Source organism: Urocampus carinirostris, chromosome 16, assembly GCF_059441175.1.
Source record: "Urocampus carinirostris isolate Australia breed hairy pipefish chromosome 16, RoL_Ucar_1.0, whole genome shotgun sequence".
Lineage (NCBI taxonomy): Eukaryota > Metazoa > Chordata > Actinopteri > Syngnathiformes > Syngnathidae > Urocampus > Urocampus carinirostris.
The window spans coordinates 36,426,862-36,454,376 of NC_142364.1; the positions used below are offsets into that span (position 1 = coordinate 36,426,862).

A 27,515-nucleotide genomic window follows, 5' to 3' on the forward strand; every position below is an offset into this window, starting at 1 on the left:
TTAAAGTTGTATACATAATTCATTCTTTTTGTGAAGATTGACAGAAATTGTATGACCACTCTAAAAATGTGGCTAATCATCCATTCAATCTTAACTACGTAGCATAAATAATTCTACTCTTTTCCTGTACATGACTGGGAGGTCGCTGGTTCGCGCCTCGGCCGAGACATACCTAATTGGTATAATGGCGGCGCCCTCTGGCTGCGGCTGCATGACTCGCTACAACGGGTCAGGTGTATCGACATTTCGTTCTGTGTACATTGTTACAAAGAATGACAATACAAAGGAAATTATTATTATTATTATTATTACATACTCATTATTGTAAGGCATCTTAAGAACATACTGCAAACGTACTTTCAAAAAAGGGCCAAACTCAAAAGTGCATCTCTAAATTGTCCACATCACAGTGAATGTCAAGATGTGATGCTTTCTACCAGAGTACTTTCCTGCCCTTGATGGATAGACTGTATTGTACAACATTGGGCTTGAATTAAACACCGAGAAAGACACAGATAAACGTCAGAAAAATACTGAAATGCAATTTGGGGTTTAAAGGGACAGTGTGTATTTACAGCCTCCTAGTAGTACAAAAACTTAATTAAAGAAAAACTATATTGATTTTAAAAAGCAAAAATACGCTAATATGGATAATTACAAACATGCATTTTTATATAACGATAGGTCAAGAAAATTTGCTTTTATTTTACATTGCATGAGCCTCACTTTATGGAATCTGACAGATTATTCGCCATCTTGCTAAGGGTACCCAAAAACTTCAAATAGACCTTTGGGAGGTCGGTGGTTCGCGCCCCGGCCGAGTCATTCCTAAGACTTAAAAAGTGGTCGGCGGCGCCCTCTGTTGGCTGCGGCTGCATCGGCTCGCTACAACGGGTCAGGTGCAATCGACATTTCGTTCTGTGTACATTGTTACACAGAATGACAATACAAGGAAATTATTATTATTATTATTATTATTATTATTATTGAAGCAGTAATAGCCTTTTTTGGTCCCCGGTTAGCGTGAAAGGCTACTTACTAGCTTTTCATGTTACTACTGTGTTATTACAAAGTTATTCGAAGTAGAGCAATGAACCATTAAAACATGTCTTGAATAAGAGTACAGAGTCATTTACATATATAAATTATACCCTATTTTTTAAAAAGAATTTTGAAAGAAATGATCATTTATTTAAAGACACTGATCATGTTAATGCCAGTTAGAAATAAAATTTACTAGAAAATTTTTGATTCATCACAAGTGTGCGATTATTAGAACTGGTATGCGGGCTACTCAGGTTTTTTAGGGGAGGCTACCCGGTCAAGTCAAGTCATGTTTCTTTGTATAGCCCTTAATCACAAGGAGTCTCAAAGGGCTGCACAGACCACAACCTTTTACGGACTGCACACTATTATTACACCGTCCCCTGATCTAAAACCTACATGAGGGCAAAGAAAAATTCAAAAACCTCAACTTGAGGAGAATGAAGAAACCTTGAGAAGGTACCACACATGAGGTAATACCCCTTCCATGATTACCAGGCTGCAACAGATGTTGCAATAACCATACACGCAGGCACCACGTTGGAGACCCCTGCACTACAACATATGACATCTAGTGGTCAAATATCACAATCCAGAGTTGGTATATCTTTTTCATGGTCAAATTCAAGGACCCTTTAAAGCCAATTTTCAGAACCCTAAAATCTGTTTAAAGACCTACCTTGCAGTCCAAATCCTAACTCTACATCTAACCACAGATGTTATCTTATTTCAAAATATAACATTAGCCTTTAACTATTTTTTTTAATTTTACATTCAGTTTAGAACTCCATCTATCGTTTAAACCTTAGTTCCTGACCCTGCACCTAACTGTAGGTGTGAACCATAGCCCCAACCCCTCAGAACTCTAAATTCAGTTTAATACCCAGATAAGGAGCCTAAACTTTAGTTTCTATCACCAAATAGGGTTAGGGTTAAAACTCTTATTTGAAGTCCAAACCCTAGCTTCTAACCCAAGAAAGATTGCAATAATTTCAAGCATTTACCACCACCTATTATGCACTTTTAAAACCTTGAAAATACACTATCAAAATTGAAGCATTGTCAAAGATTTTCAGAACCTGTACAAACCCTGTCACACTGTCCTTTTAAGCATTACAGTCAGTGTGGTCAAGAACAACAAGAGACGCCACATATAAAAACTTGCCACAACCAACGCCCAGAAAAACAACAACAAAACTTAACATGGAGACTTGCTTTTTCTTAATTATGAGTCATTTAGTTTTTCTATTACAGTTTGTAGATTAGTACTGTATTTAGTGACAAGAGCCAAGAAGAAATCTGAGGATTTTTTTTAGAGACCAGATGACACGGTGGCTTTTGGGCAGCTTGGTGTTTGCACTTTCCTTAATCACTGGGCCTTGGTACCTTGAAGAAGCGCTAACGGCTTTCAGTTGCTAACGCTAGCATCGCACGTGGAGGTGGGCATCGGGATCCGCGGCATCTTCTTGACTGGACTCGGGATGTGCTAGAAGGACGCAGACAGCAGTCACGAAAGGACAAAATTAGGGACTATAATAAACGTCTTCATATTCAATGAATATAACATTTATTTATAAATGAAATTGAATCTGTCTCCAGAGGGCCCTTGGCCAGATTTTTTTTTACCAAAGCCACCAACTCCAAATAATTATTCAGACCTGGTCCAAATCATCCCCAAGTAGTTTGTTATTATAAGAGTAATGGTTTTCTAAACATGTCTTTGTTAAATGTATCAATACAAAAACATCATATACTGTATATTATATGTATAAGTTCTACTTAACTATAAACACATTATTAATTTTTCACAATTAGTAATCCAGAAACCTATATGAAATCTCTTATTAGTGGATGAATGACAACATTAGACGGTGTTTAATATTGGATACCTGCAAAGGAGATTGTGTAGGATGTCTTCTGTCCTCATTTTGAGGTCAGTTAACGCATCAATGACAAATGCAAAGCCAAGTCAATTTGGCTTCACAGTAAAGGCACCGTACAACATCGAACGTTCTGAAAGTAACGCTACTTTAATCGCAACAGGAAAGAAGATGGAAATGTTGTCAAATACAGGGTTTGAACACCTTAATGGCCAAGTGCACGCACTTTCAAGGTCAATTTTTCCAGTTCTTTCAAAGGCAGAAATTCACAGCCAATGTTTTTTGTTGTTGACTCTGACTATATATAAGGTCACTATCTTGCTGCTAGCACATACTTTGTCCAATTTGGAACTGTTCCCATCTATGATCGAAGATCTTTTGTGTCAATGGGCTGCTATAGACTGACATAAATTCTGCCATTCTGCTTCAACAATGCCCCCACAGCTTATATATGTCACACTCGTTTACAAACATGGAAAGGGCTCTATAGGTGCTGGGTAATAATTGAGTTTAATACTGAAAACAAATACTTTGTGTATAAAAAGCAGAAAAATAAGTATACCGTATTTTCCGCACTATAAGGCGCACCGGGTTATAGGGCGCACCCCGAAAAAATTGTTTTTGGTCCTATTTTTGACATATATATATAAGACGCACCGGATTATAAGGCGCTACAATGGGAACGTGGACAAAACAGTCAGATAGTTCAGTCCAACTTATTACCCCCTTAACATTCCGAAAGCTTGCAAAGACGCAAATACGTGTCGAGAACACGTGCGAATGCGGTGTCCGTAAGATGTCACTCAAATGCATCGTTCCATCATTCGGAAGGTTAAAGTCTTGGGATTCAAGAAATGATAACCATTCCTTCGTATCTATTTTCTTTTTCACTCGCAACTTTACTGTGCATATGACAATAAACACTTGGAATTGAGTTTAATTTAAAAATAGACACTCCGTTCCATCCATTATCTGCACCGCTTATCACAGAAACATCGAGTTCAGTCTGAAACAAGACAATATAAAACCGGGAATAGCTCACCGAAGTCATTGTGTTCATAATAATGTGCAGGCAATGTCCTCTTATATCCGTGAGGGTAGTAAATCCAGGAGAATACAATATTTACAAATACAGAATAGAAAAAAATGCTTTCTCTATGCCATCGGCCACATGCTATACGCATTCATCTTTTTCGGCCAATTGCAGGCTTTGTTTCGCTGTTTAAGCCAATGGCAGCCTGTACATTATAAAAAGGATCCGCCTCTTGACCTCCGAATAACTTTAGCCAATAGTGATCGATTCAACTGATGATTGACACATCTTTTTCGGCCAATTGCAGGCTTTGTTTGCCGTTTGAGCCAATGGCAGTCTGTAAATGATAAGAAGGATCCGCCTCTTGACCTCCGGATAACTTTAGCCAATAGTGATCGATTCAACTGATGATTGACACATTGGTTAGCCAATGAAACGCCGGTAAATAAATCCCACCATCCACCGCGTACTACTTGGCGTTCGGGGGAAAATCGAGTCGGCGGCTGCAAGTTAGTTGGAAAACTTAATGTTGATCCATAAATAAGGCGCATTGTATTATAAGGCGCATGGTCAGCTTTTGAAAAAAATAAAAGGCTTTTAGGTGCGCCTTATAGTGCGGAAAATACGGTATTTTGGTTTCATTAAAAATATTTTGTGTGCATTCAATCTTAGAGACTTCTGATCTTTTACTTTTTGTTTTACTTAACTTTATATTATTTGCATGTTTTTCAGGGGATCTATGTCTAAATAAGTTAAAATATAATTGTAAATAGTTAAAGCACTGAAGAAATAATATTTTTAATTTTATTTTGCAATTCAGGGATTTTGTGTCATTGTTCAACTTTAAATCTGTACAGTGTGTAAAAAGCTAATATTGTTTTATAATAATTAGTTTTGGGTTGAATCTGAATAGTTTAGTTTATTTCATGTGTTGAGGGGATACCCTGAAAAAACTAAAAATACTAATTACAAAATAACTTGAGGCCAAATATTTCATTATTATTGAAAATTTATCATAAAAAAACCCTAAATAAATCTGAGTAGTCTTTTGGGAGCTGAGCCAAATGAGCGGTCCTCTTATGTGCCACGAGTTGGCGGTGACGGTTCACATCAGAACGCCATAAACAAGCCACCAGAGCAGATGGTTCGGCATCATTTTTACGCCCTCTTTTCAACTTTTAATTTATTGCGTTGTCTATAGGGTCAGACTGCTAACAAACACCCATACAAACCCTGCATCAAATATTTTTGTGCAATGCATTACTTCAGTGTCTGTTAATGGAATATTTACCTCAGTGGCAATGTTGCCACCAAGCCGTTCAGGCAGGTCTGAAGGCATGTCGCTGTCCAGGGCTCGCCTGGCGTATTCCCTTCTGTGTTTCTCATCCACTCGTGTCAAATACCAAGTACCTGGGAACAGATCCTCCACAGAGGCACGAGGGATGTAGCTTGCTGTTAAGAGAGATTTCCGACATGTTAGCTGGCTTTCACTCCTTTGTGCATTGCGGCTGCTTAAAGGGATACCCACATTCTAAAACATACATAATGTGAAAAATGATAACTGCTTTTGCATTATATCTATATCTATATATATATCTATATCTATATCAAGAGTGTCAAACTCATTTTAGCTCAGAGGCCACATGGTAAAAAAACACTCAAAGGGACCGGACTAGTAGACTAAAGAAAGAGGGAAAGAAAAGAGTGAGTGAAAAAGAGAAAAAGAAGTAAAGCAAGAAAGGGATAAAGAATGAAAGGAAAAAAGTGACAAAAAGAGAGACAAGATAAAGCGGGAGTGACATTAAAATAGAGAAAGAGACCAGAAAGAGGGGAAAGAACAAAAGAGGAAGAAAATAAGAAAGAGAGCGTGAAAGAGAGATACAGGTGCCCATCCCAGCTATCTTCAGGCAGTGAGCAGGGGACACCCTTAACTGGTTGCCAGTCAGTCGCAGGGCACAGAGACAGACAACTCACTCACTCATTCACACCTAGGGACAATTTGGACCGGCCAATTAACCTGACATGCATGTTTTTGGAATGTGGGAAGAAACCGGAGTACCCGGATGAAACCCACGCAAGCACGGGGAGAACATGCAATCTCTACACAGGAAGTGACCTCGGAACTGTATCGCACACGCGCTCCAAACTGCACGGCCGTGATGTCTTTTTTACACAATATTTAAATTGTCAAAAAAAAAAGATCATCGAAATTTCACGGAACTCGCAAATTGAAAAGTGTGGACACTCCGGTTTTAGAGCCAGATTGACAAACTTATCTTATGGTAACAGCTTATTACTCAGCTTTCGAGCTTAGCCAGCTTTTTATGTTTTGTCAATCACAAATGCTTGATTGACTAACTAATGTTATAATAAGAGCTAATATATCAGTCTCAGCCTGAACGTTCCCCCCTAAAAAAAGTTAACTCCACTTTTTACGCTATCTCAATCACAAACATGATTTTCTAGTGCGGACACAGGCATGTCGGGATGAGTCAGCAGAGCTGCCACTCTAACGTGATTGTTCCTGCTTGAGTGACTCCGCTCTCGGTCACTTATCCAATCAGAAGGCGTGAGGGGTAGCGTCTGAGGAAAGAGCAGGGAGCAGGTGAGACTGCTGCATCTGACCCTAAATAACCCAGTTTTAGATGTATTTAGATCAGCTATAGGAGTAAATAAAAAATAAAGCCCATACAGATATCCGTCAGATTCCCAAATATTTGGACCGATTATCAGCCTGCCTCGACCTCTAGAGTTGGGTGTACATGACTGTGTACGCAACTGTGATATGCTGGTGTATGGTATCAGTCAAACAGCCGGGGTGGGAAGGCGCACTAGTCAACGTGACCACTCAAAACAAACTTCAAAGCACGGTTACATCTAGCATTTTAGCCAAGTGTTACATTGAAAAGGAATTGATCAATTAAATAGGACTGTGAGGAAAGAAGGGCGCAAAGAAATACTGATCACCTGACAAGCGGTTGCTTGGTGGATTGTTATTGGGTCCGGGAAGAGACCATGGCGGTGTCGGGAGAGGAAGCAATCGCGGTGCTGCAGGTCCGGCCTACTGCTCCGACGACATAGCAAGCCACCACTGCCGAGCCTCTATTTCACTAACGCCAGATCCATTACCCCTAAGACGAATGACCTGGAGCTGCAACTCTTGGGAAACTGCTTTTTGTGACTCTTGTATTTCAGTCGCGGAGACCTGGCTTAACTTCGGGATTTTTCATGCGTGTTTACGTTCGTTTTCGCGCGTGTCTCCGCACACCTTTACATATGTTTTCGTGCATATTCATGTCCGTTTTTGTGCATGCATTTATGAACATTTGTGTGTGTGTGTGTGTGTATATTTTTGTGTGTGTTTACGTATGTTTTTGTGCGTGTTATTATATTGTTCACTTTTTTTGTTTAAAGGGTAGGACAGATCTATTGCTGGGAGGTGCAAACAATACTACAAGGCTCTGTAACACAACTACCTGTCTGTTCTATAACGGACTCAAATACTGCTCAGAAAATGTCTAATTCTTTGACATACAACAACTTATTTTTAAAGTCACAGTCATAGTTGGTTATTATACTATAGATTAACTCAATTATTAACTCAGTTACTAGTCGGAAGAAGTAATTAGTAACTGTAACATGCCCAACACTGCTAATAGCAGACAACAACGTAATCGAAGATGCTAATATCGTCACAGTATTCTGCATAGTCCATCTTGCTGTGAGTAAATAGTTGCTGCGTTGTCTGTAAGGTTTGGTATCGCTTAATAAGGGATATTGCAATCATGGGGAGAGCTTGACTGAGGTTGACAGGTATAAAAAAAAAAAATAAAAAAAAAAATCATACCTAGGTGGTGAGTCTCTTCTCTGAGCTTCATGTTTTCAGAGAAGACAGCGGGCGAAACTTTCTTCCTTGACTCTAGTCTGACTTTCAGGTCACTCATACTACTGATAAGTTTGTCAAGAGCAGAACCTTTTGGCAAAAACCTTCAATAAATGCATTGCAGAAATATTATAGAATCATTACAATTCAAAAACTCACCGGGTGTGTGGTCCTGCGAGACCCGAAGAGAATATAGAGTCGCAGCAAATCCTGATCCGTACGAGAAGACTCCAATCCTCTGGCCTGCCAATTCTGAAGATGTGTGCCTGCAAAAAGGATGGCAACAGTGATATTAGAAACACTGTACATTGCAAGAAAATAAACCTTTTTATAACGTTGGGGGTGTTGTTGCCGGTTTACGAGTGCTATTTGAATTACCGTAACTCTGCGACAGTTCCAGAAGAGAAGACGGGCTTTGCAGCGATACAATACCATAATCAAATTGAATCAAAGTAGTTCTTCAAAACACCCACAAGATGGAAGCAGTTTCAAACAATCATATCTCAAAGCCATTCACGTGTGGCAACGGACCAATTGCAAGCAATAAATGACAAAGACGGGGCATATTAAATAATGCATTTTTTATTATCTGTTAGGATGAAAAAAAAAACATGTCTTGAGCATAAGTTTATTAGTTTTGATTGTCAAAGGGGAATGAATTAAGGTACTGATGGGTCATTTATGATGTGGGTCTCTTGTCACCAGGAGTTGCGTCACCATCTACCACACAGGCCCATAAAACACCTGGTCATGGTGAAGAGCAAGTCTCAAAAACGTTTTTGTATATATTTAGAACAGATCATGTTTCCAGTTTATGTTGTAGTAAAATGTGTTCATGTTCAGTTACAGTCTCTACTTTATTATAATCCCGAAAAAAAAAGAAGTCATTTTTTTGTTTTAATTCTTATTTGAAATTATTATTACATGGTCTTAGCTCATAGTTATGGTAGATATTGCCAGATATTGAAAGTTTGGGTTGTTCTGAAAAAGAAAAGTGCCAAATATAAATCACTCATCATTTCTGACTCTTTCCAGGCCAATATAACAACAAAAAAGAAAAAAATCCAAGCTGCTTGTATCACACTTGGTCATTTAAGGGTTAATAACCTTACCTTATTGGCAGAAAAAAATTGCTTACTTAAGGAAAATGTTTTTTTCTTGGAAAATATCTACATAATATAAACTATCTACACTGCTGCATAAGATGATTGCCAATTTTAAGAATTATTTTAGTAAAACAGAAAAATATACATCTTATCGTCGAAATCATAAACATTTTTAGAAAGAAATTATCAATTTTCTGAACCACTTATTCTCACTAGGGTGGCAGGGAGAAATTGATTACTATAATAACAACAACAATATTATTATTAATTATGATAATAGTAATTAACATTATTTCTGTTTTGTCAACACAGATACCTCGAAGCAGTCAGGGAGAACCTTTCTGACCCAAAGAGCCATAAAAGCTAAAATATGTATATTTTTTAATATTAATTTTAATAGAGTGCCACACCATTTATTTTAAAACAACATTCAACAAAACCACCAAACTTGCTTTCCAGACAAAAGCTAATTCATCTCATTTTATTTCACGCAGTGATGTTTGATGGTTTGATAAAATCTATAGAATAATAAATGCTCGAACCTAAGTCCAATATCATTGAAAAATAACACTTAATAGCGTTGAGGGATTTTTGTCCTAAATAATGTTTTTAAACAAGGTGGGAGCAAAGTTCTTTTGTAAAAAAAAAAAAAAAAAGGGGGGGGGGGGGGCTGCAAACAAAAAGGATACTGTATTTGCTCCGAAGCAGATGGTGCTGGGCAAGGAGTGAAGGAGTGCGCGTCCTGTTTGTATAGTTCGCCTATTCCTACCGCTCATCCAATCAAGGTCTGAGTGCTTTGCTAGAATTTTTAGGTGTTTAGTTTGTTCAGTGGATTTTCACAATAAAGTGTCTCAACAATAAACATATTGTTTTATGAACTTCCATATAAAGGATCATTTAGTGATTTACAGCCAAGACATGGTCTGTTGACACCTTGACTGTTAACTGGAGTTGACACTGTGCCCTACATACCCGTATACTGGACCGAACTCCATGGAAGTCAGAGATTTCTTGTCTTCACACATACGCCATGTATGTAACAGTAAATGGCTGCACAAATTCAATTTTATCTTCAAGCCAGATATGCTCATGAAGAGAGCCATAGGTTCCCAACCCCTACCTTAATGGTACATTGTGTAATATTTAACGATTAGATGGCACTGTATTGTCTGATGCGAACGAAAACTAGTGCCAAATGTGCAAAGCGTAACATCACACCAAACAAGGTGACACCTATGAGGTATGGATTGTGCTATGTAAATGAAATACAAATTTCTTGACAAATATTCATAAAAATTAACATTGGCATGATGTTTCATGTATTTTTGCTTATTATTCAAAATAGTGTTTTTGTTGTTTTTTATACTGAATGAAAGTTTTTTTGTACCACTAGGATGTACTAAGGGCAGCACGGTATTGCTGTAGTTAGCGCGTGTGTGGCACAGTTCTGAGGTAATAGGATCAAACCTTCCTGTGTGGACTTTGCATGTTCTCCCCGTGCTTGCGTACGTTTATTCCGGGCACTCCGGTTTCCTCCCACATTCCAAAAACATGCATGTCAGGTTAATTGGCGGTCCAAATTGTCCCTATTTGTGAATGAGCAAGTGAGTTGTCTGTTCCTGCGTGCCCTGAGACTGTCCTGCAACCAGTTCAGGGTGTCCCATGCCCACTGCCCGAAGATAGCTGGGATGGGCACCGGCACCCCCGTGACCCTACTGGGGATAAGCGGTGCAGATAATGGATGGAGGATTCAGTAAATTATTACACTGTCCCTTTAAAAAAAGGTTCCTCTCAGCATCTGGTATTATTTAGCGCCTTCTAGTGGTAAAAATAAAAGGAAATTAAAAAAATAGAACAGAATAAAATGATAAGTTAAAATACATGAGACATCATATAAAAGTGCGAGGAATTATTTAGCAATAATAATAATTAAATATATATATATATATATATATATATATATATATATATATTGCTGACCTAAATTGCAATTGCATTGTTAGCAGCGGGAATAGTACCAGAGAAATGGCGGTGAGTGTGCCGACACTACTGGTACAAATGACATACACAAGCAGTGGAGGGACTGTTTTACCAATCAGAATGCACTATGCAAATCAGTATTGCGCTCTCGCCTCCACTACTTGGGTTTGATTCCCAATGTTACAATGTGTTGCTATTTCGGTCTGCAGTGTATATAAATGATTACATTTATATGTACTGTACCTACAGTAGCTCTGACTGCAGTTTCAATCTCATGTGCCTTATGTATGAAAAATACAAAACAAAAGGCTATTTTTGGGGGGTGCGCCTTATAGTGTGGAAAATACAGTGGTTTCAAAGAATTGTAGGTCTTAGTTTGATCAAGTTGGAACTCAGGTGATTTATGACAACAAAATTGATATTTTTGTCAATGTAAGGACCAATTCTACCATATGAATAAATAAATGTATAAATAAATGAACACATCAAAATAAATCCCGGAATACCTAAATCAGTGGTTATTAACCTGGGTTCGATCAAACCCTTAAGGAATCGGTGAGTAAGTCTTGGGGGTTTGGTGGAGCCTCTTCTGCGGAGGTCAAGACACACAGACAGCGTTTGTACACATTTTTAATGACCAAATTTAAGCACCTTTCAAGCACTTTCAAGGCCATTTTTTCCTAGTACCTTCAAAGGAAGAAAACCAGCACCGATCAACAGATCGTTTTTTGGGGCAACGATGGTGACTAGAATATAGTTGCCATTTGAGCTGTTCCTATCTATGATCCAAGATCTTTTTGTGTCAATGGGCTGATATAAACTGACATGAATTCTGCAATTATGCTTCAACAATGCACCTGCAGATTATATGCATCACACTTGTTTACAAACACGGAAAGGGGCTCTATGGGTGTTGGGTAATAGAGTTAAATATGGAAGACAAAACAAAAGAAAGTACTGTTAAAAAGCAGAAATAAAATAGCCTAATTTTGACTCATTTCAATGATATTGATTGCTCCGATGCAGAGTGCATTCAATCTTTAAATCTTAGGGACTGCTGAGCTTTTGCCTTTTGTTTAACTTATTTTAATTTTTATCTTTTGCATGTTTTTCAGAGGACCTGTGTCTAAATAGGTTAAAGAAGAATTATAAATAGTTGATTTTTTTTTTGCATTTTACTTATATAGCACTGGATAGTTAATATCTTAAAATTTGTTCAGTGTTTTACATTTTTTTGTAGATCTGTGAATAGTTAAATTTATATTTCAGGGGATCTCTTTCATATGAACCTGGGTTCGATCAACCGTTAAGGAATCGGTGAGTAAGTCTCGAGGGTTTGGTGCAGGGGAGATCCCTGCAAAACATGTGAAATTACTCATCACAAAATAGCATGGAGCATAATTTTTTATTATTATTGATAATAAAAACTGAAAAGCCGTTGGGAGTTGTTAGTGAGTTGAGCCTAAAAAGCCAGTTTTCTAAATAGAGCTGTTCTTTTGGGTGCTACCAGTAGGGGGCGGTAATGCTTCCCATGACGAGGCCATGATGACAATCCACCAGAGCAGGTGTGTTGGAAGGGGGATTACCTCATGTGCGTTCCCTTCTCAAGTTTTCTTTTCCCCCCTCATGTTGAGGTTTTTGAGTTTTTCCTTGCCATCATGTAGGTTTTAGATCAAGGGATGGTGTAATAAAAGTCTGTCATTTGCAATAATCTGTGGTCTGTGCAGCCCTTTGAGATCCATTGTGATTAAGGGCAATACAAATGAACATGACTTTTTTACGCACATTAAATAAAATTGTTTTTCTTTTATTACGTAGTCGACAGAGTACAGGGTTCCTACAGCTGAAAGAAAGTTGAATTCAAGTCTTTTTATGACTTCATTAATGCCATTTGAAATCAAATTTAAGACAAAAAAACTCCAATTGAAACAAACCCCAAATTACCACATGAATTAGAGGCAATTTTAAACAAATGTTTTTTTAAATCACAATATGGTCCATTTGAAACCCCTCCCCTGAAAAACAAAGCTCTCTCCAAAGTTTTAGACATTCAGATTCAGATCTACTTTATTGTCATTCTAGTACACGTGTATACAGAACGAAATGTCGATACATCTGACCCGCACAGTTTCCTCGAATGTACAGATATAAGTAAAAGTTGTATTGTATTATGGCTACATATAGTATTTTACCATAGTGCCGATAGTGCAAGAGGAGTAGCTAACCAGATGTGCAAAATGGGCATTCAGGTTCAAGTCAGGTAAACAGTAACATTAACACTGTAACAATAACGCTGTAAGTACAATAGTGCAGAGAGCAAATGTGCAAGGAGTGGCAAGCTATAAAGAACTGCCAGTAGTGCAAAAAGTCAGATTAGCAGCCGTTTAGATTTAGGTTAACTATATGTTAGATTGACCATTTAACAGTCTAATGGCCAGGGGGACTAGACTACTGTGGAACCTGGTGGTCCTGCACCGCACACTGCAGTACCTCTTCCCAGAGGCTAGCAGAGTGAACAGTCCATGATGGGGGTGAGAGGGGTCCCCGATAATGTTCTTAGCATGGGATGAAAAACAATAAATAAAAATGATGTTTGCAGTACATCATGGATGTTCAGTCAAAACTGGCAGATAACTACTCATTCCATTGAACTCTTCTGCTACATTCGAGAGCATTTTTTTAATCGTGAATCACAAAAAAATGACTTTTTAACTAAATCTTTTTAGCATTTTTAAGACTTTTAAAAATTTAATTAAGAAATTTTAATGCCAATTAAGGCTTTATTTTTTTAGAATAAAGAATGTAATGCTTTTTAAGATTTTAAGGATCAGCGGGAACCCTGGTGTAAGACTGCCAACATGGTAATGGAAACAATTTCAAGCACTTCACTCAAAATCTAAGCATTTTCCTGACCTTGAAAACACATCATTAAATTTTAAGGATTTCAAGCACCCATACAAACCCTGATTTATTTATAAATCAATTTCTACAGAGGGCAGGATCTGTCCTCCATTTATTTGTTGTTCACCTACTTACTGTGCAATGACAGACGCCAAGCAGCCATAGACCGAAGGGGTGTACATGTTTCCGTTCTGGTTGGATAGAAGCAGAGAGCGCTTGGTCTTTCTCTCAAACAAGTCCGCGCTGGCCTTCATGAAGGCCTTCTCAACATCCCGGTCAAAGTAGGTGTCCTCTGGCTTGATATCTCTGAAAAGAAGGACACAATTACAATATGACGACAGGACATGAAAGTACTACTATTGCAGGGGTCTCCAACCTGTTCCAAGTGTCAAACTACGTTTGTTACCAATTATGCAAAGGTCACCCAGTTTGAAATTAAGTTATAAAATAGCAACTTAGCTGGATGACACGCGAAATAGCTCAAAAGTAGCTTGATAGTTAGCTATACAGGCAAGACAGTAGAAAACTAAAAGGGAGATAGATAGCTTTTCACTACTTTAGCTATTTAAATAATCCAATAGAAAGCTAAAAACAAATCTAGCTAGAAAGGAGCCCAAAATTTAGCTTGATAACTAGCAAAAAATAAAATGTTAGCTGGATAGCCTGCAAAAAATTTAAAGAGCTAACTAGCAAACAAACAAATCAATAAAAAGATTAATTAAAAATATGTTTAGTAAACAAAAAAAATCTCATTCTACTCTCTGAATTTTTTGCTTCGAAAGTAATTATCAATGCTTGAATTTTTTTCATGAAGCCAATGAACTGGAATTTATAAGAATTTCTAAAATAACAACTTTTCATGTTTTTATTATGTTATTACCAGGTTAATACCTGATTAGTACCTGATTAGTACCTGGTAATAAAAAGAAAAGGAAAAAAGTCTGCTAATTTACCTAAAAGCGTCAAGGCCGCTGAATGGGCCCGTCCGGGTATTTTGACTGGGATGGTTCAGGAAGTCGTTGAGCATCAACCTGGCAAGCGACTTCTGCACCAGTTTGCAGTACGGCGAGTGGAAGACCAGAAAGCCAAAGTCCTCCAAAGAGAAGCGCTTGTCCGAATCCTCTGTCAGGGGGGGGCGGTGGTTCAATATATCTTCCCTAATACAGGGCTTACAAACTCATTTTGGCTGAGGGCCACATGCTACAAAAAAAATCTGACAAGGGCCAGACTATAAGATGAAATCTTTCGGATTGTTGATAAAGATAGAAGATTTCACGATGTCACTGAAATATGTTATGGCACATATCATCGGAAAGCTTAACCTTTTGGGATTCAAAACCATTGACAAATACACTCATCCCAAAAACATCACTATCAGTCTCTAACTGTCAAAAAACAAAATACCCCAAATCTATAAAACCGGCAAAACTCACCAGTTACGTCCCGTTAGTCAGCTGATTATAGGATTCCCTGCAAATATGGACATCCAAGACCGTCCAGAGAACCCAACAGTGTATAATATTTACTCTTAAATACACAATAATGCTGACATTATATATATATATATATATATATATATATATATATATATATATATATATATATATTACACACACACACACACAGCCTAAAGGTATTTCTGCCTCTTTCAACATCCTTGTTGCAATCTGTTTTACCACATAATTCCCGTTTGCAAAGAAACAGACCCGTAAAATGATTTTCAAGTTCGGAGGCTTTTTTTCATGGTCCACGGCCTGCATAAGTTCATAAGGGCCTGATTGATAAAACGGTGATCGCCTCCTTTAGCTTAAAAAAAATCCTCAGCCAGTAGTAACCAAATTAAATGATGATCGACACATTGGTTAGCCAATAAAATTCTGAGAAGAACGATGCGCAGGTGTCCAAAATGTATTCAAATTTGACCCCAAAATAAACTTGCCACTGGTAATTATTTTTTGCACACCATTATTATGCGCAAGTGTGCACAATAGTAATAACGACGCGGAAAGAAAAGTCAAACATTTACAACTCTTTCAAAATGTTTAAAATAAATTGGCCTAAGTAAAATACAGTCGCAGAGGTTTTAGTGCTGTAATCTGGTTGTCTCCAAATGGCCACTTTTGGAAACACCTAAACCTACCCTTTGACAAATGTTTATAATACACTGTTTGGTTCTTCAGATTGTGATTGAATTTGACAGGTACCAGGTAAGTATTCAAGGTATTATCTTTCCTGGTTTCAGGCTAGGATGCCCATGCTACACTCTTTTGAACGCATTTGATTGCAAAAAAAAAGTTCAGGCGAGAATAAAAATCTTTTTGGGTGTGTTCCAACTTAGAGGACTAAATGTTAGCAGCCCTTGCAGTGATTTTTTTGAGTTGGGGAAAGACGTTTTACCTTTCAAAAGAGAACAAACGTTCCTGTTCTCCAAAAAGTTCAAGAACAGCATTCAATTTACTTTGGGTACATCTTGGATTGGGAGTTTAGGAAACTTTAACAGGAACATTAAGGGGTTAAACTAACCTCTTTGCCATTGTGCGTGGATCTTGTTTCGGTACACAGAGTAGCAGCGATCCAAGGCACTCAGGTAGCATTCAATGGACAGCTTGCCATCCACAACAGGATACTCCGACATGAGGTTAGGTTTATAAAAGTCGTACGCATGCCACATGTGAGTACCTCGAAGACCTGTGCAAAACAATTTGCATAAATGAAACAAAAAAAATATTTAATTTGAGAACTGTGTAGAAAATCATTTTGATAGTTAAGAAGTATTTACATATTGAGCCAAGGATCGACGGATATGGGTTTTTCGGTGCCAATACCAATTATTAGCTTTAAGAGGAGGCTGATTACAGTTACTGGGAGACAATAATTATTTGCTATAAAAGCTTCAAAATTGGCATATATTTTTTTTAATAATGCAAAGAGAGACAAAGAATATTTGTTATAATTTCAAATAAAACATGAATAGCTCTCTGAAACCTTTAACATTTAATAAATACGAATTTCAACACTACTAACATGATTCATCTTTTACATAAACTAAAAACTAAAAGGAAATAAAACTAGACATAGCAGCAATTCGTATAAGAGGTATATAAACACATAAATAAATAAAAATGTTAAAACAACCAACATGACTCAAGTCAACTTAAAGCAAATGTGCATTGAAATTTCACAGAGCTTGCGAATTGAAGAGTGGGGGCACTCCTATTTTAGATTCAGATTGACAAACTAATGTTATGGTAACAGCTAATCACTTAGCCTTCCCTTTTAGCATGCTTTTTAAATTACAAAAACAAATTTGATTAACCAACTATGATGAGAGCAAATATATCAGTCTCCACATTAACGTGCCTCCCTAAAACAAGTTAACTACACTTTTTGCACTCTCTTAATCACACAAACGCTTTTCTACCACTGCACGGTCTTTTTAAAATCTCAATATTATCAGCGGTCTTGATTCAAAAGCATGTTGTTGGAACTCAGGAGTCATCAGAGGTGCTGCTGTTTACTCCGCTCTAACGTTATACTCCCTGCTTCAGTGGCTCTGCTCCCGATCGCAAACTTAATCAGAAAGCGCTGGGTAGGAGGGAGTCAAGAGAGGCTCAGCTGCATATAAGCCTAAATAATCGGCCCGTCAAAAAATTATATTGCTGACAACAATATATTACAAATTTCCAAATATCCGTGCAGACTATCGGCGGACCTCTAATCTCAACTCTTATGACTTTACATGTAGTATTGATCATAAATGGGAAACCCAAAATATCTATTATAAAACTTCAAAATCCTCTCAGAATCAGTCATCTTGTATGTCCCAGAATGAGTTTGAAAAAACACTAGTAGAACCCCAGGATATAACATTGATCAGTTCGAAGGTGAGGGTTGCAAGGTGTAATAGCAGTATAGCGGGGGATTGAAACCTATAGTAATGCATCCCAAACCTAGTCACCCGATATGCAGGTGAATAGGCAGTAGAGTTGAAACAAATACGTATTATTGCTGTGCCAACCAGCAAGGTTCTTAGCCCAATCTAAAATGTTATCGTAACCGTTTTGAGAATACGGCGATGTTTATCTGCAAATAACAACGAGGGACTCGCAACCCTCAAATTATTCTAGGGTTTGCAGCCAGCATTTTTACAAGGTACGTTTCATGTATTTCCGAGCAAAGTAGGTACGAGTGTAAGGGCTAACTTCGACTCCCTGCAAAAGTATCTCACAACCCTTGACATGAACGCGCACTTGTTTTTTGCTTTGCTTCTTAGCGCTGCGTTTTGACAGAGAGGTGTCTCTATCGTAATTTGTATTATATGTTTTTAAGGAATATTGATTGAGGTGATTAAAACAAAAAAAAAAGGCAGAAAAGGCACTGGGATGAACTCATGATAGAATTTTCTCTCGTAGGTCGGGCAAGATTTTTTGCTCAAATTACATCTAGGATCTTGAATTTCACGAATGTAGACGGGCCAGTGTATTTTAAATCAAAGACTGAGATCTTGTATTACCAAGTTAGTCACAGTTAAACAAATTCACAAACTTGCTGACCTCGTTCGAAAGCTAAAGGCGCATTTGGCCCAACGAGCATCGCCACAGCACCGGCACCGCCTGTTGGTCTTGCACTTCCAGTGGCATAAACAGCGATGTCCCCTGCTACCACTAAGGCATAGCGGCCTGTAGAGGGAGAACAAGATCAAGATAAGAAAAAAAAAGCCCGGTCCTTTTACGCCTTTTTAATGGCAAAATCCAAGAACTGTCAAGGCCAATTTTCAATTTTTCCAGTACCTTCAAAATCCAGCACTGATCAAAAGAACACTTTTTTGTTGACTTTAATGACAAAGAAAAGGTCGACATCTTGTTGCTTGCACATACTGTGCTATTTTGACCTGTTCCTATTTATGATCTACTGATTTTTTTTCTGTAATGGTGCTGCGCTAAACTTGACATGAATTCTGCCATTATGCTTTAACAATACACATGCAGCTTGAATACTCCACACTTGTTAGCAAACACAGAAAGGGATTGATAGGTAATAATTTAATTCAATGCAGATGACAAAGTAATGTATGTATAAAAAGCAGAAAAAAATATCATTTGGACTCATTTTAATGATATTGATTATTTTGAAGCAGAGTGCATTCAATCTGTTATTTTTGAAACTGCTGATCTTTTGCTTTTTTTTTTTTTTTACTTATTTGAATTTATTAAATTGGTTAAAATAGCATTGCCAATTTTGCATTTTTTTATTTATTTGTAGCGATGAAGAGTAAATTTTTAATTTTATTGCATTTACAGTGATTGTGTGTTGTTTGACCTTAAATCTGCTGAGTCTGTTAAAAGCTAATTGTTTTGTATTTGACAATTTCATTTGTAGATCAGTGAATATTCTAAGTTATATATCATGTGTTTTTCAGGGATCACCTGCAAAACATAAATGTACTAATTACGAAATAATTTGGTTTATAATCTTTATTAGTAACGAGAATATGTCATTAAAAAAAAAAAATCTGAGAATCCGTTTGGAAGCTGCTCTTCTCAGTGAGCAGACAAAAAAGCCTGTTTTCTAAATAGAGCTGTCCTCTTGGGTGCGACCAGTAGGGGGCAGTGATGATTCACATAACAACGTCATAATGACAGGCCACCAGCGCAGGCCTGTTGGCGTCATATTTGCGCATTTCAGTTTTATCTACATTTTTCTTCATTTATTGCGTTGCCTATAATTGCCAAGAAACATGGCAAAGACAACAATTTAAATCTTTTTCAAGCACTTCACCCAAAACTGAAGCATTTTCCTGACCTTGAAAACTCAACATTAAAATTCAAGCTTTTTCCAAGGATTTTAAGCACCCGTACAAACCCTCTGTCATCAAAAAGCAATGTTGAGTTTGTGCGCTCATGAAGCATGTTCACCTACCATCCCATGAGCTGGATTCAATCCAGTTCACGGCATTGAAAAGTGCAGCCGTCCCACCGTAACAGGCATTGGTTGTGTCAATGCCCTCCACATCGGTATTGCCCGAGTCCTCGAACAGCTGCATGAGAACCGTTTTTACAGACTTTGATTTATCGATGATGCTCTCTGTGCCGACTTCCAAACGACCGATTGTATCGTAGGATAGGTTGTTTGTCTCCATCAGTCTCTGAACGACCGTTAGGCAAAGGGAGTTTATATCTTCACGGTCAGAGCAAAAGCCCATACAGGCTTGACCCAGGCCTAGTGTATATTTGCCGGATGAAACGCCATCAAACTGTTCCAGTTCTGCTTGGTCCACGTACTGTGATGGGAAGTAGAGTTCCATAGCAATTATACCAACGTCTTTGGGCCATGGCCCCAAGCTGTTAATAGAGGCGGATCCAGGCATCCTGTTTAGGGTAAGAAAGTGAATTTAACAACAGCATTTAGTGGACTATTTCGTTGTAATATGGAGCTTTTCAACCGGTGTGCAGCAACACACTGGTAAAGGCGTGAGATCCCTTCTTGGAAATTGAATTTCGGCTAATGGGTGACACCTAAATGAGAGACAGTAATCCCTCACTGAATCACGGTTTACTCTTTGCAGTTTCGCTTCCGCGGATTTTCATCGTGCATTGCGTTCTGCATTTCGATGGCTAAACAGTTGTCGTTTTCTGCCTGTGTCTTACCTGTGTGGTAACATTGCAGTCAAGTTGTACTCGCCAGTAAAACAACTTAAAGCTACATTACGTACGCGCAAACCTTTCTTAAGTTTCTGTGAAAGTCATGATGTCAACAAAACGACAAAAGCACCTGTGGCCATCCCCAAGAGGGCGACAAAGATGCCTTTTATTGCTGACAAAGTTGGACTTCTTGACATGCTACGCCATACTTTTGTTTTCCAATAACGTCCAAATAATGACAATAAAAGATCATCTGAGGTAAAACAAAGTATTGCCCTGCAATCATTACTATCCCTTTTTTGGAATCAGTAGCTCCATAATGCAGCAAGATAATTTCCCAAATTCTAATTTTTAACGAAAGTTACTTGTAAAAAAAACATAGTGCAGTACTTTTATCTTTTGGCATGTACTTTTCACATTAAAATTTTTACGCCACATTTTTGTTTTCCATACCGTCCACATGATAGCAAATAAATATCATCTGAATTAAAAAAGTTGTGTCCTGAAATCATTTCCACTCCTTTTTGGACTCAGTATTGCAATATAACAGCGATATTGTTTTCAAAATAATAATAATAATAATTTGACAGTACAGAATTGGGAATTGCAAAAAAATAAAAATAAATAATAATACGTTTATAAACTAATGTACCGTATTTTCCGCACTATAAGGCGCACCTAAAAGCCTTTATTTTTTTCAAAAGCTGACCATGCGCCTTATAATACAGTGCGCCTTATTTATGGATCAATATTAAGTCCCAAAGTCTTGCAACTATTTCAAGCAGCCGCCGACTAGATTTCCCCCGAACACGAGTAGTCCGCGGTGTATGCTGGGATTTATATACCGGCGTTTCATTGGCTAACCAATGTGTCAATCATCATTTGAATCGATCACTATTGGCTAAAGTTATTCGGAGGTAAAGGGGGCGGATCCTTTTTATCATTTACAGGCTAGCATAGGCTAAAGGGGCAAAACAAAGCCTGCAATTGGCCGAAAAAGATGTGTCAATCATCAGTTGAATCGATCACTATTGGCTAAAGTTATTCGGAGGTAAAGGGGGCGGATCCTTTTTATCATTTACAAGCTTGTATAGGCTAAGGGGAAAAACAAAGCCTGCAATTGGCCGGAAAAAAAGATGTGTCAATCATCAGTTGAATTGATCACTATAGGCTTAAGTTATTCGGAGGTAAAGGGGGCGGATCCTTTTTATCATTTACAGGCTTGTATAGGCTAAAGTGGCAAAACAAAGCTTGCAATTGGCCGAAAAAGATGAATGTGAATAGCATGTTAGGTCGAACTACGGCGGGGGAGGAAAAAATATTTTACTATTCTGTACTGTATTTGTAAATATTTTACTCTCCTGGATTTACTACATTCACGGATATAAGAGGACCATGGTTCCACATTATTATTGAACACAACGACTTCGGTGAGCTACTCCGGCTATATATTTTCCCAGTATCTTGTTTCAGACTGAACTCGATGTTTCTGTAATAAGCGGTGCAGATAATGGATGGAATGGAGTGTCTATTTTTAAATTAAACTCAATTCCAAGTGTTTATTGTCATATGCACAGTAAAGTTGCGAGCGAAAAAGAAAATAGAAACTAAGGAATGGTTGGCATTTCTTGAATCCCAAGACTTTAACCTTCCGAATGATATTTGGAATGATGCATCTGAGTGACATCGTACGGACACCGCATCCGCACGTGTCTGAGACACGTATTCGCTTTTTTGCAAGCTTTTGGAATGTTAAGGGAGTAATAAGTTAGACTGAACTTTCTGACTGTTTTGTCGACGTTCCCATTGTAGCGCCTTGTAATCCAGTGCGCCTTATGTATGTCAAATATAGGACCAAAAACTATTTTTTCGGGGTGCGCCCTATAACCCGGTGCACCTTATAGTGCGGAAAATACAGTACTTTTATTTGTTGAAAAATGCTTGACTCTGTAAATAGGCTTGGTTCTTTGGTTTCAATTTATAAGAGTATATGGCTGAGTCCCATTCTTCGCACTTTCACTCGCTATGTGCCCTAGTCACTCGGTTTGCGCGTTCACGTGAAAATGGGGTGTGTCCCGATACTCTCAAGACCGAGGCAGAAGTGCCCTCAAACCATGTCGTAGCCACTTCAAGACCGAGGGGGCTCTCGACCTCCCTTGGCAGCGAAGTGACTACCCAGAAGGCTTTGCGAATTCTCAATATCAACAAACATGCCCGGAAAGGAACCGCACAAATGTAAGTAGTTTTCCACAACCACGCATGTATTTGCAACAAAATGTATTGAGATATCTTAGTTGGACGTAAATGCAATAGAAAATCGTATTTTCGCGTTAAAACATGAACATTGCAAAATCGCTACTTTACGAAGTGCACAAATCTACCAAGGGAGCTGCCAAAAAATAATCTTCACGCTACAAACTCTAAAGTAGGATAACTGCAGAAAATCACGGTTCAGCCCATCCCTGTTTGTATCTTAAACGAGTCGTGCTTTTACATGTACATGGCCAGTCGCTAAAGGAGCATAGTCAGAATAACGTTCTGGACATACGCGCTTGTTTACTGCACACAATTTCGGGTGTCGTGTTTTATTTACAATATGATTATTTCATGTGAGATCAGAATGCATTAGTTTTCATCATGCATTATGAGTAATGTCTCCGAATTTCACGTGGAAATACAGTTGAAACAAATTACTATCACACAGTCCACTGCCTTCTCTGTAAACACATATTAAGTAAACTAATTACCTTTTCAAAATGTTGTCCAAATGTGGAGACAATTCTAAAGCATATGTGATGCTGGCCAATAGAAGGCTCTTACAGCCATAAGAATAACATGTCAATTTTGTGTATCTATTCACTATCAAATAATTATCCAGAACACATCCTATAATTTCTCACATCAACTTGTTGAGCATCCTATACACAGTTGTTTTTGTGCAATACACAAGCATTAAGTAATTCTTGTTTTTTCCACCCAACCTAAAGGCCAATGTAGAACGTCCCGTGGAAGAGCTGGCCACCATCACAGCTACCACGCCATCCACACCGACGGGCACGTCGTTGGCATCTTCTAATCCGGCGCCAAACCCCAAATCACCCAGAAAAAAAAGGAAGCACGATACACTCCTTGACTTTTTGAAAGCGGAGTCTGCCGGAGTGAGGAAAAGGCTCGAGGAAACTGTGGCCAAAACTGAGCGGTTCCCGTCCTTTTTGGGAAGCTCGTGGACAAATTTCCAGAACAGTGACATCCCTGCAATGTTTCCCTTTGTTTTATAAAAGGAAAATATTTTATTTTATTAAGAACTCAATGAAGTTCCAGTTTGTGTTTTCCAGCTTTATGGAAGTATTGGTATATTTTTGTTACAATTTGTGACATATTATTTATTTACTATTATGTATTTCGGCCCAATGTGATTTTGTTTTTCTGAAAGTAAACTATTATTTAAACTGGAGTGATTTGTAGTTGTTTTCTGTCCAACAGTCACATAGTTCACACACAGTATCTCACATCATTATGAAATAAACCACCAAGGTGTTACTCAAAATAAAGATGTTTATTGAATAGTAATGCAGAAAAGCACGGAATGCAAATGTGGGTCTGACTTCCAAAGCCTAAAACATGGCTTTTGGGCAATTTATTCCATATTAACTGTGGACAATTCTGTGTATCGTGGACCTGGGAACCCTGAAGACCCGTGACACCACACGGTAGGACAGACCGTGGGCCAGCCAGTATAGGCCCTCCAGCCATGGCCCTGTTCCCTCTTTAGCAGCTCCTGCAGGGCCCACATGACCTTCTTGCTCAACCTTAAGTCCTGAATGAGTTTTGACTTCACATCGAACCATAAGCACAGGATGGGAACATTCCTGTCCAACCTGTCCACGCTTATGGGACAGCCACTCTGGAACACAATAGATAACAGACAATTTAGACATAAATGTGGGCATAGATGATGTAAGCATCATGAAAACATGTTGAAATGAGCTTTTTTATATCCAATGACAACTCTTTTGAATTAAATTCCTTATGAACCAAGGTTTTTGGGTCGTACAGGGAAGTTTGGTGACGATATTATGTCAGCTTAAGGGTCAGGTGGACTGTTCTTGTGTTTGTTTACTTTTCATCATGTCACACACTAAAGACCCCTACTATATGTCATAAAATGGCATTAAGATACTAATAAGTAGATTGCCATTTATGTCTACACAAACATAAGGTATTATATGAACGTGCATTGTATGTTAACTTTTACTGTATTTGACCGAACGGGTCATTTTTTTAATGAGTGTACGTACCTTGTAAAGATGAATCAGCACTACATAGCGCCGAAGCTGTCTTCAGTATAGCACATTTCTCCTCCGTTTATTGGAGACACGGAAAAGATGATGAGCTTTCAGGCAATCGGTAATAACACAGCAGTAGCGGGCATTTTTAACATTGCACGAACTCTCCAACTGACACACTACGAGTTGAGACTCGAGTTGTTTACATGTGACGTAGACCAATACGTCACTGAGGTCTACAGCCAATTAATATTACCGCCATCTCCTGGACAGGGGTGGAACCTTGCAAGTCTTGTCCAAACCTTTTCCGCTTTGCACTTCACTCGCGGAGGGCACTCCTCTTCGAGGGACCTCACTGGAGGGTCCTCAGGGCCGAGTGAGAGAAATGGGATTGGGCCTATATAACCCCTTAACTGTAAAATTCGCCTAAAATCTAAAACAAGACGTACTAAAGTAAAATTAATGCTGTTCTTGAACCGTTTTGAGAAGATAGACAGTTTTGGTCTCTTAAAAAGGTAAAACTTACCGCAAGGGCTATTAACATTGAGTAATGCGAGTTGGAACACACAGAAATAGAATCTTTTTTGTCCCGCCTTAAGTTTTCTTTTTTAGATCAAATGGCTGCAAATGAGTGTAGCGTCAGCATCTAAGCTGGAAAACAGGTGAGACAATAGTCTCAAATTGGATCACAATCTGAAAACCTAAACATCGTATTTGACACTTTTTTTTTAAATGTAGGTTTATGAGTTTCCAAAAGTGGCCATTTGGAGATGACCAGTTCACAACACTAAAACCTTACATTTTTTGGAAATAATTTACTTCTCTTCCCCCTCAAAATAAGTAAATAATTGTGTACACTTGCATGTAACAACGGTGCGTAAAAATGGATACCGAGTTGCATTTAGGCACATTTATTTTCTGCTCCAATTCAAATGCATATCGAAAAAATGTACAAATTTATGTTGGGAATTTCATTGGCTAACTAATGTGTCAATCATCATTCGAAACGGCAACTACTGGCTAAAGGTATTCAGACACACTGGAGGCGATCTCCCTTTTTTTCAAACAGGCCCAAATAGGCTGATGTGGGCTGCGGACTGTGAAAAAAAGCCTGGTATTGGCCAAGACTCGTGTCAATCAAAAAGTCAAGAGGCTAATACCATATTGGGAACAATATTACAAGTATGTTTATTTTTTAAAAGGGAGTTATAGAGGGATTTGAACGGATTTCAATAAGGATCATCTAACGAAGCAGGGCTGCTTTAAGAGGTGATTTTTTTTTCAATCTGTCGGCATTATCGTGTTTTGGAGTAAACATTTTACACGGTTGCACACTTTCTAGATAAGGCTTATGTTATGTAAAACAAATTGAAATTTTGATGCATGTATGAAAGTCCATGTAATTTTTGCTTATTATACAATTCAATATTATTTCTTCATGAATGATTTTTTTTCCCATTAGGGAGGCGCTAAACTATATGTGTCAAACATGTAGCCCGCGGGGCGGCAGTAGCTAGAGGTAGAGCGCTCGTCTTGGGATCAAGGGATCCCAGTTCGAATCCCGGCTCGTCCGTGTTACATGTCGAAGTGTCCTTGGGTAAGACACTGAACCCCTAATACCCCCAATAAGCAGGTTAGCGCCTTACATGGCAGCAAGGCCGCTATTGGGAAATGTGGAGCACATTGTAAAGCGCTTTGAGAAGTCATTGACTTGAAAAGCGCTATATAAAATGCAGATCATTTCATTTCATTTCATAAGGCCCGCCGTGAGTTTTAATCTGGCCCTCGAGACAACACTAAGAGAAGCGCAAGAGAGACATGAGCTGCAGTTTGAAATATGTCCCCTTGATGTCGTCAAAGCCAGGACAAGCCACTATATCTCTGTATCTGTCCCTCTTTCTCTACCTTTTTTCCTCTTTCTCGCTCTGTCTAATTTACTTTCTTTCTTTTGTTTGTCTCTCTTCATGTGTGTCTCGCTAAACAATACACACTGTCTCTTTAAATATGAACCCAAGCGAAAACAATCGCAAAAACTAGGCGAAAGGTCAATAATATTCGACTAAAGTTAAGATGGGTCACTTCTGTCTACCGTGGTCATTAATTCGTAAAGTAGTAATAATAGTGGCATTTGCCCAAACACAAGTCTTTGTGGTGATAAATTGACCTTTGAAAGTAAAATTATCCTTGTAGATAAAAAGAAGTAGTGTAGTGTTGTTTCCTAGCCGGAAAAAAAGATTGTCGGACATGCGTCAACGCTGCGTCAAGCTAGCTTATTTTTTCTTCTTGGGATATATTTTGTATATAAACTTACAATAAAGATTTTCAATGAAAACATATCCATATGATGACAACAATCCGTGTCCAAGCAAAGCCATTGGAAAAGATACAGCTAATGTTTATATATGTTTACGGGAAGACAACTGATCGAACTCAATCATAAAAAGGCATCCAAAACAAAAAACCTTACCTTTGTGATTGTAACTCCAGTAATACACTTTAGTTGTGACTGGTTGCTAACTAAGTGACAGCTTAAAAATTAAACTAACCCCGGCTGTAGAGTATTTAAGAGCGAGAATACAAGCTACACAGCTACTCCACCAATCAGATGACAGGAAAGACGAGTCAATGTGCAGTGCTACCAAGCGCACACATTTCCTCGCCAATCCAAATGTAGGATTTGCCACAACACGTCAGCACCGGAGTAGTTAACCAATAGGATAAACTGCACGATGTCTGGTGAGAAGAAACAACCAATTAGAAG

At 38.3% G+C, this 27,515-nt stretch overlaps 1 protein-coding gene across 1 annotated transcript; it reads right to left on the reverse strand.

Moving 5' to 3' along the window:
• On the reverse strand, positions 1-27,515 carry hmgcs1 (3-hydroxy-3-methylglutaryl-CoA synthase 1 (soluble)). Its single transcript, XM_088355670.1, has 10 exons — positions 27,222-27,515; positions 19,747-20,195; positions 18,381-18,506; positions 16,351-16,515; positions 14,781-14,949; positions 13,963-14,133; positions 8,000-8,106; positions 7,805-7,930; positions 5,249-5,409; positions 1-2,530 (listed from the first exon to the last, which is right to left on the reverse strand). Exons 2-10 carry the CDS (start codon positions 20,192-20,194, stop codon positions 2,453-2,455), a joined length of 1,551 nt encoding a protein of 516 aa, XP_088211796.1. The 5' UTR covers position 20,195; positions 27,222-27,515; the 3' UTR covers positions 1-2,452.

Coding starts and splice junctions, on each gene's coding strand:
- hmgcs1 (XM_088355670.1), bottom strand. CDS start 20,194: ATGCCTGGATCCGCCTCTATTAACAGCTTGGGGCCATGGCCCAAAGAC. Junction 18,507..19,746: donor TGAATCCAGCTCATGGGATG/GTAGGTGAACAT, acceptor CTCCCTCTACAG/GCCGCTATGCCTTAGTGGTA. Junction 14,134..14,780: donor AGCGGCCTTGACGCTTTTAG/GTAAATTAGCAG, acceptor CCTTCTTTTCAG/AGATATCAAGCCAGAGGACA.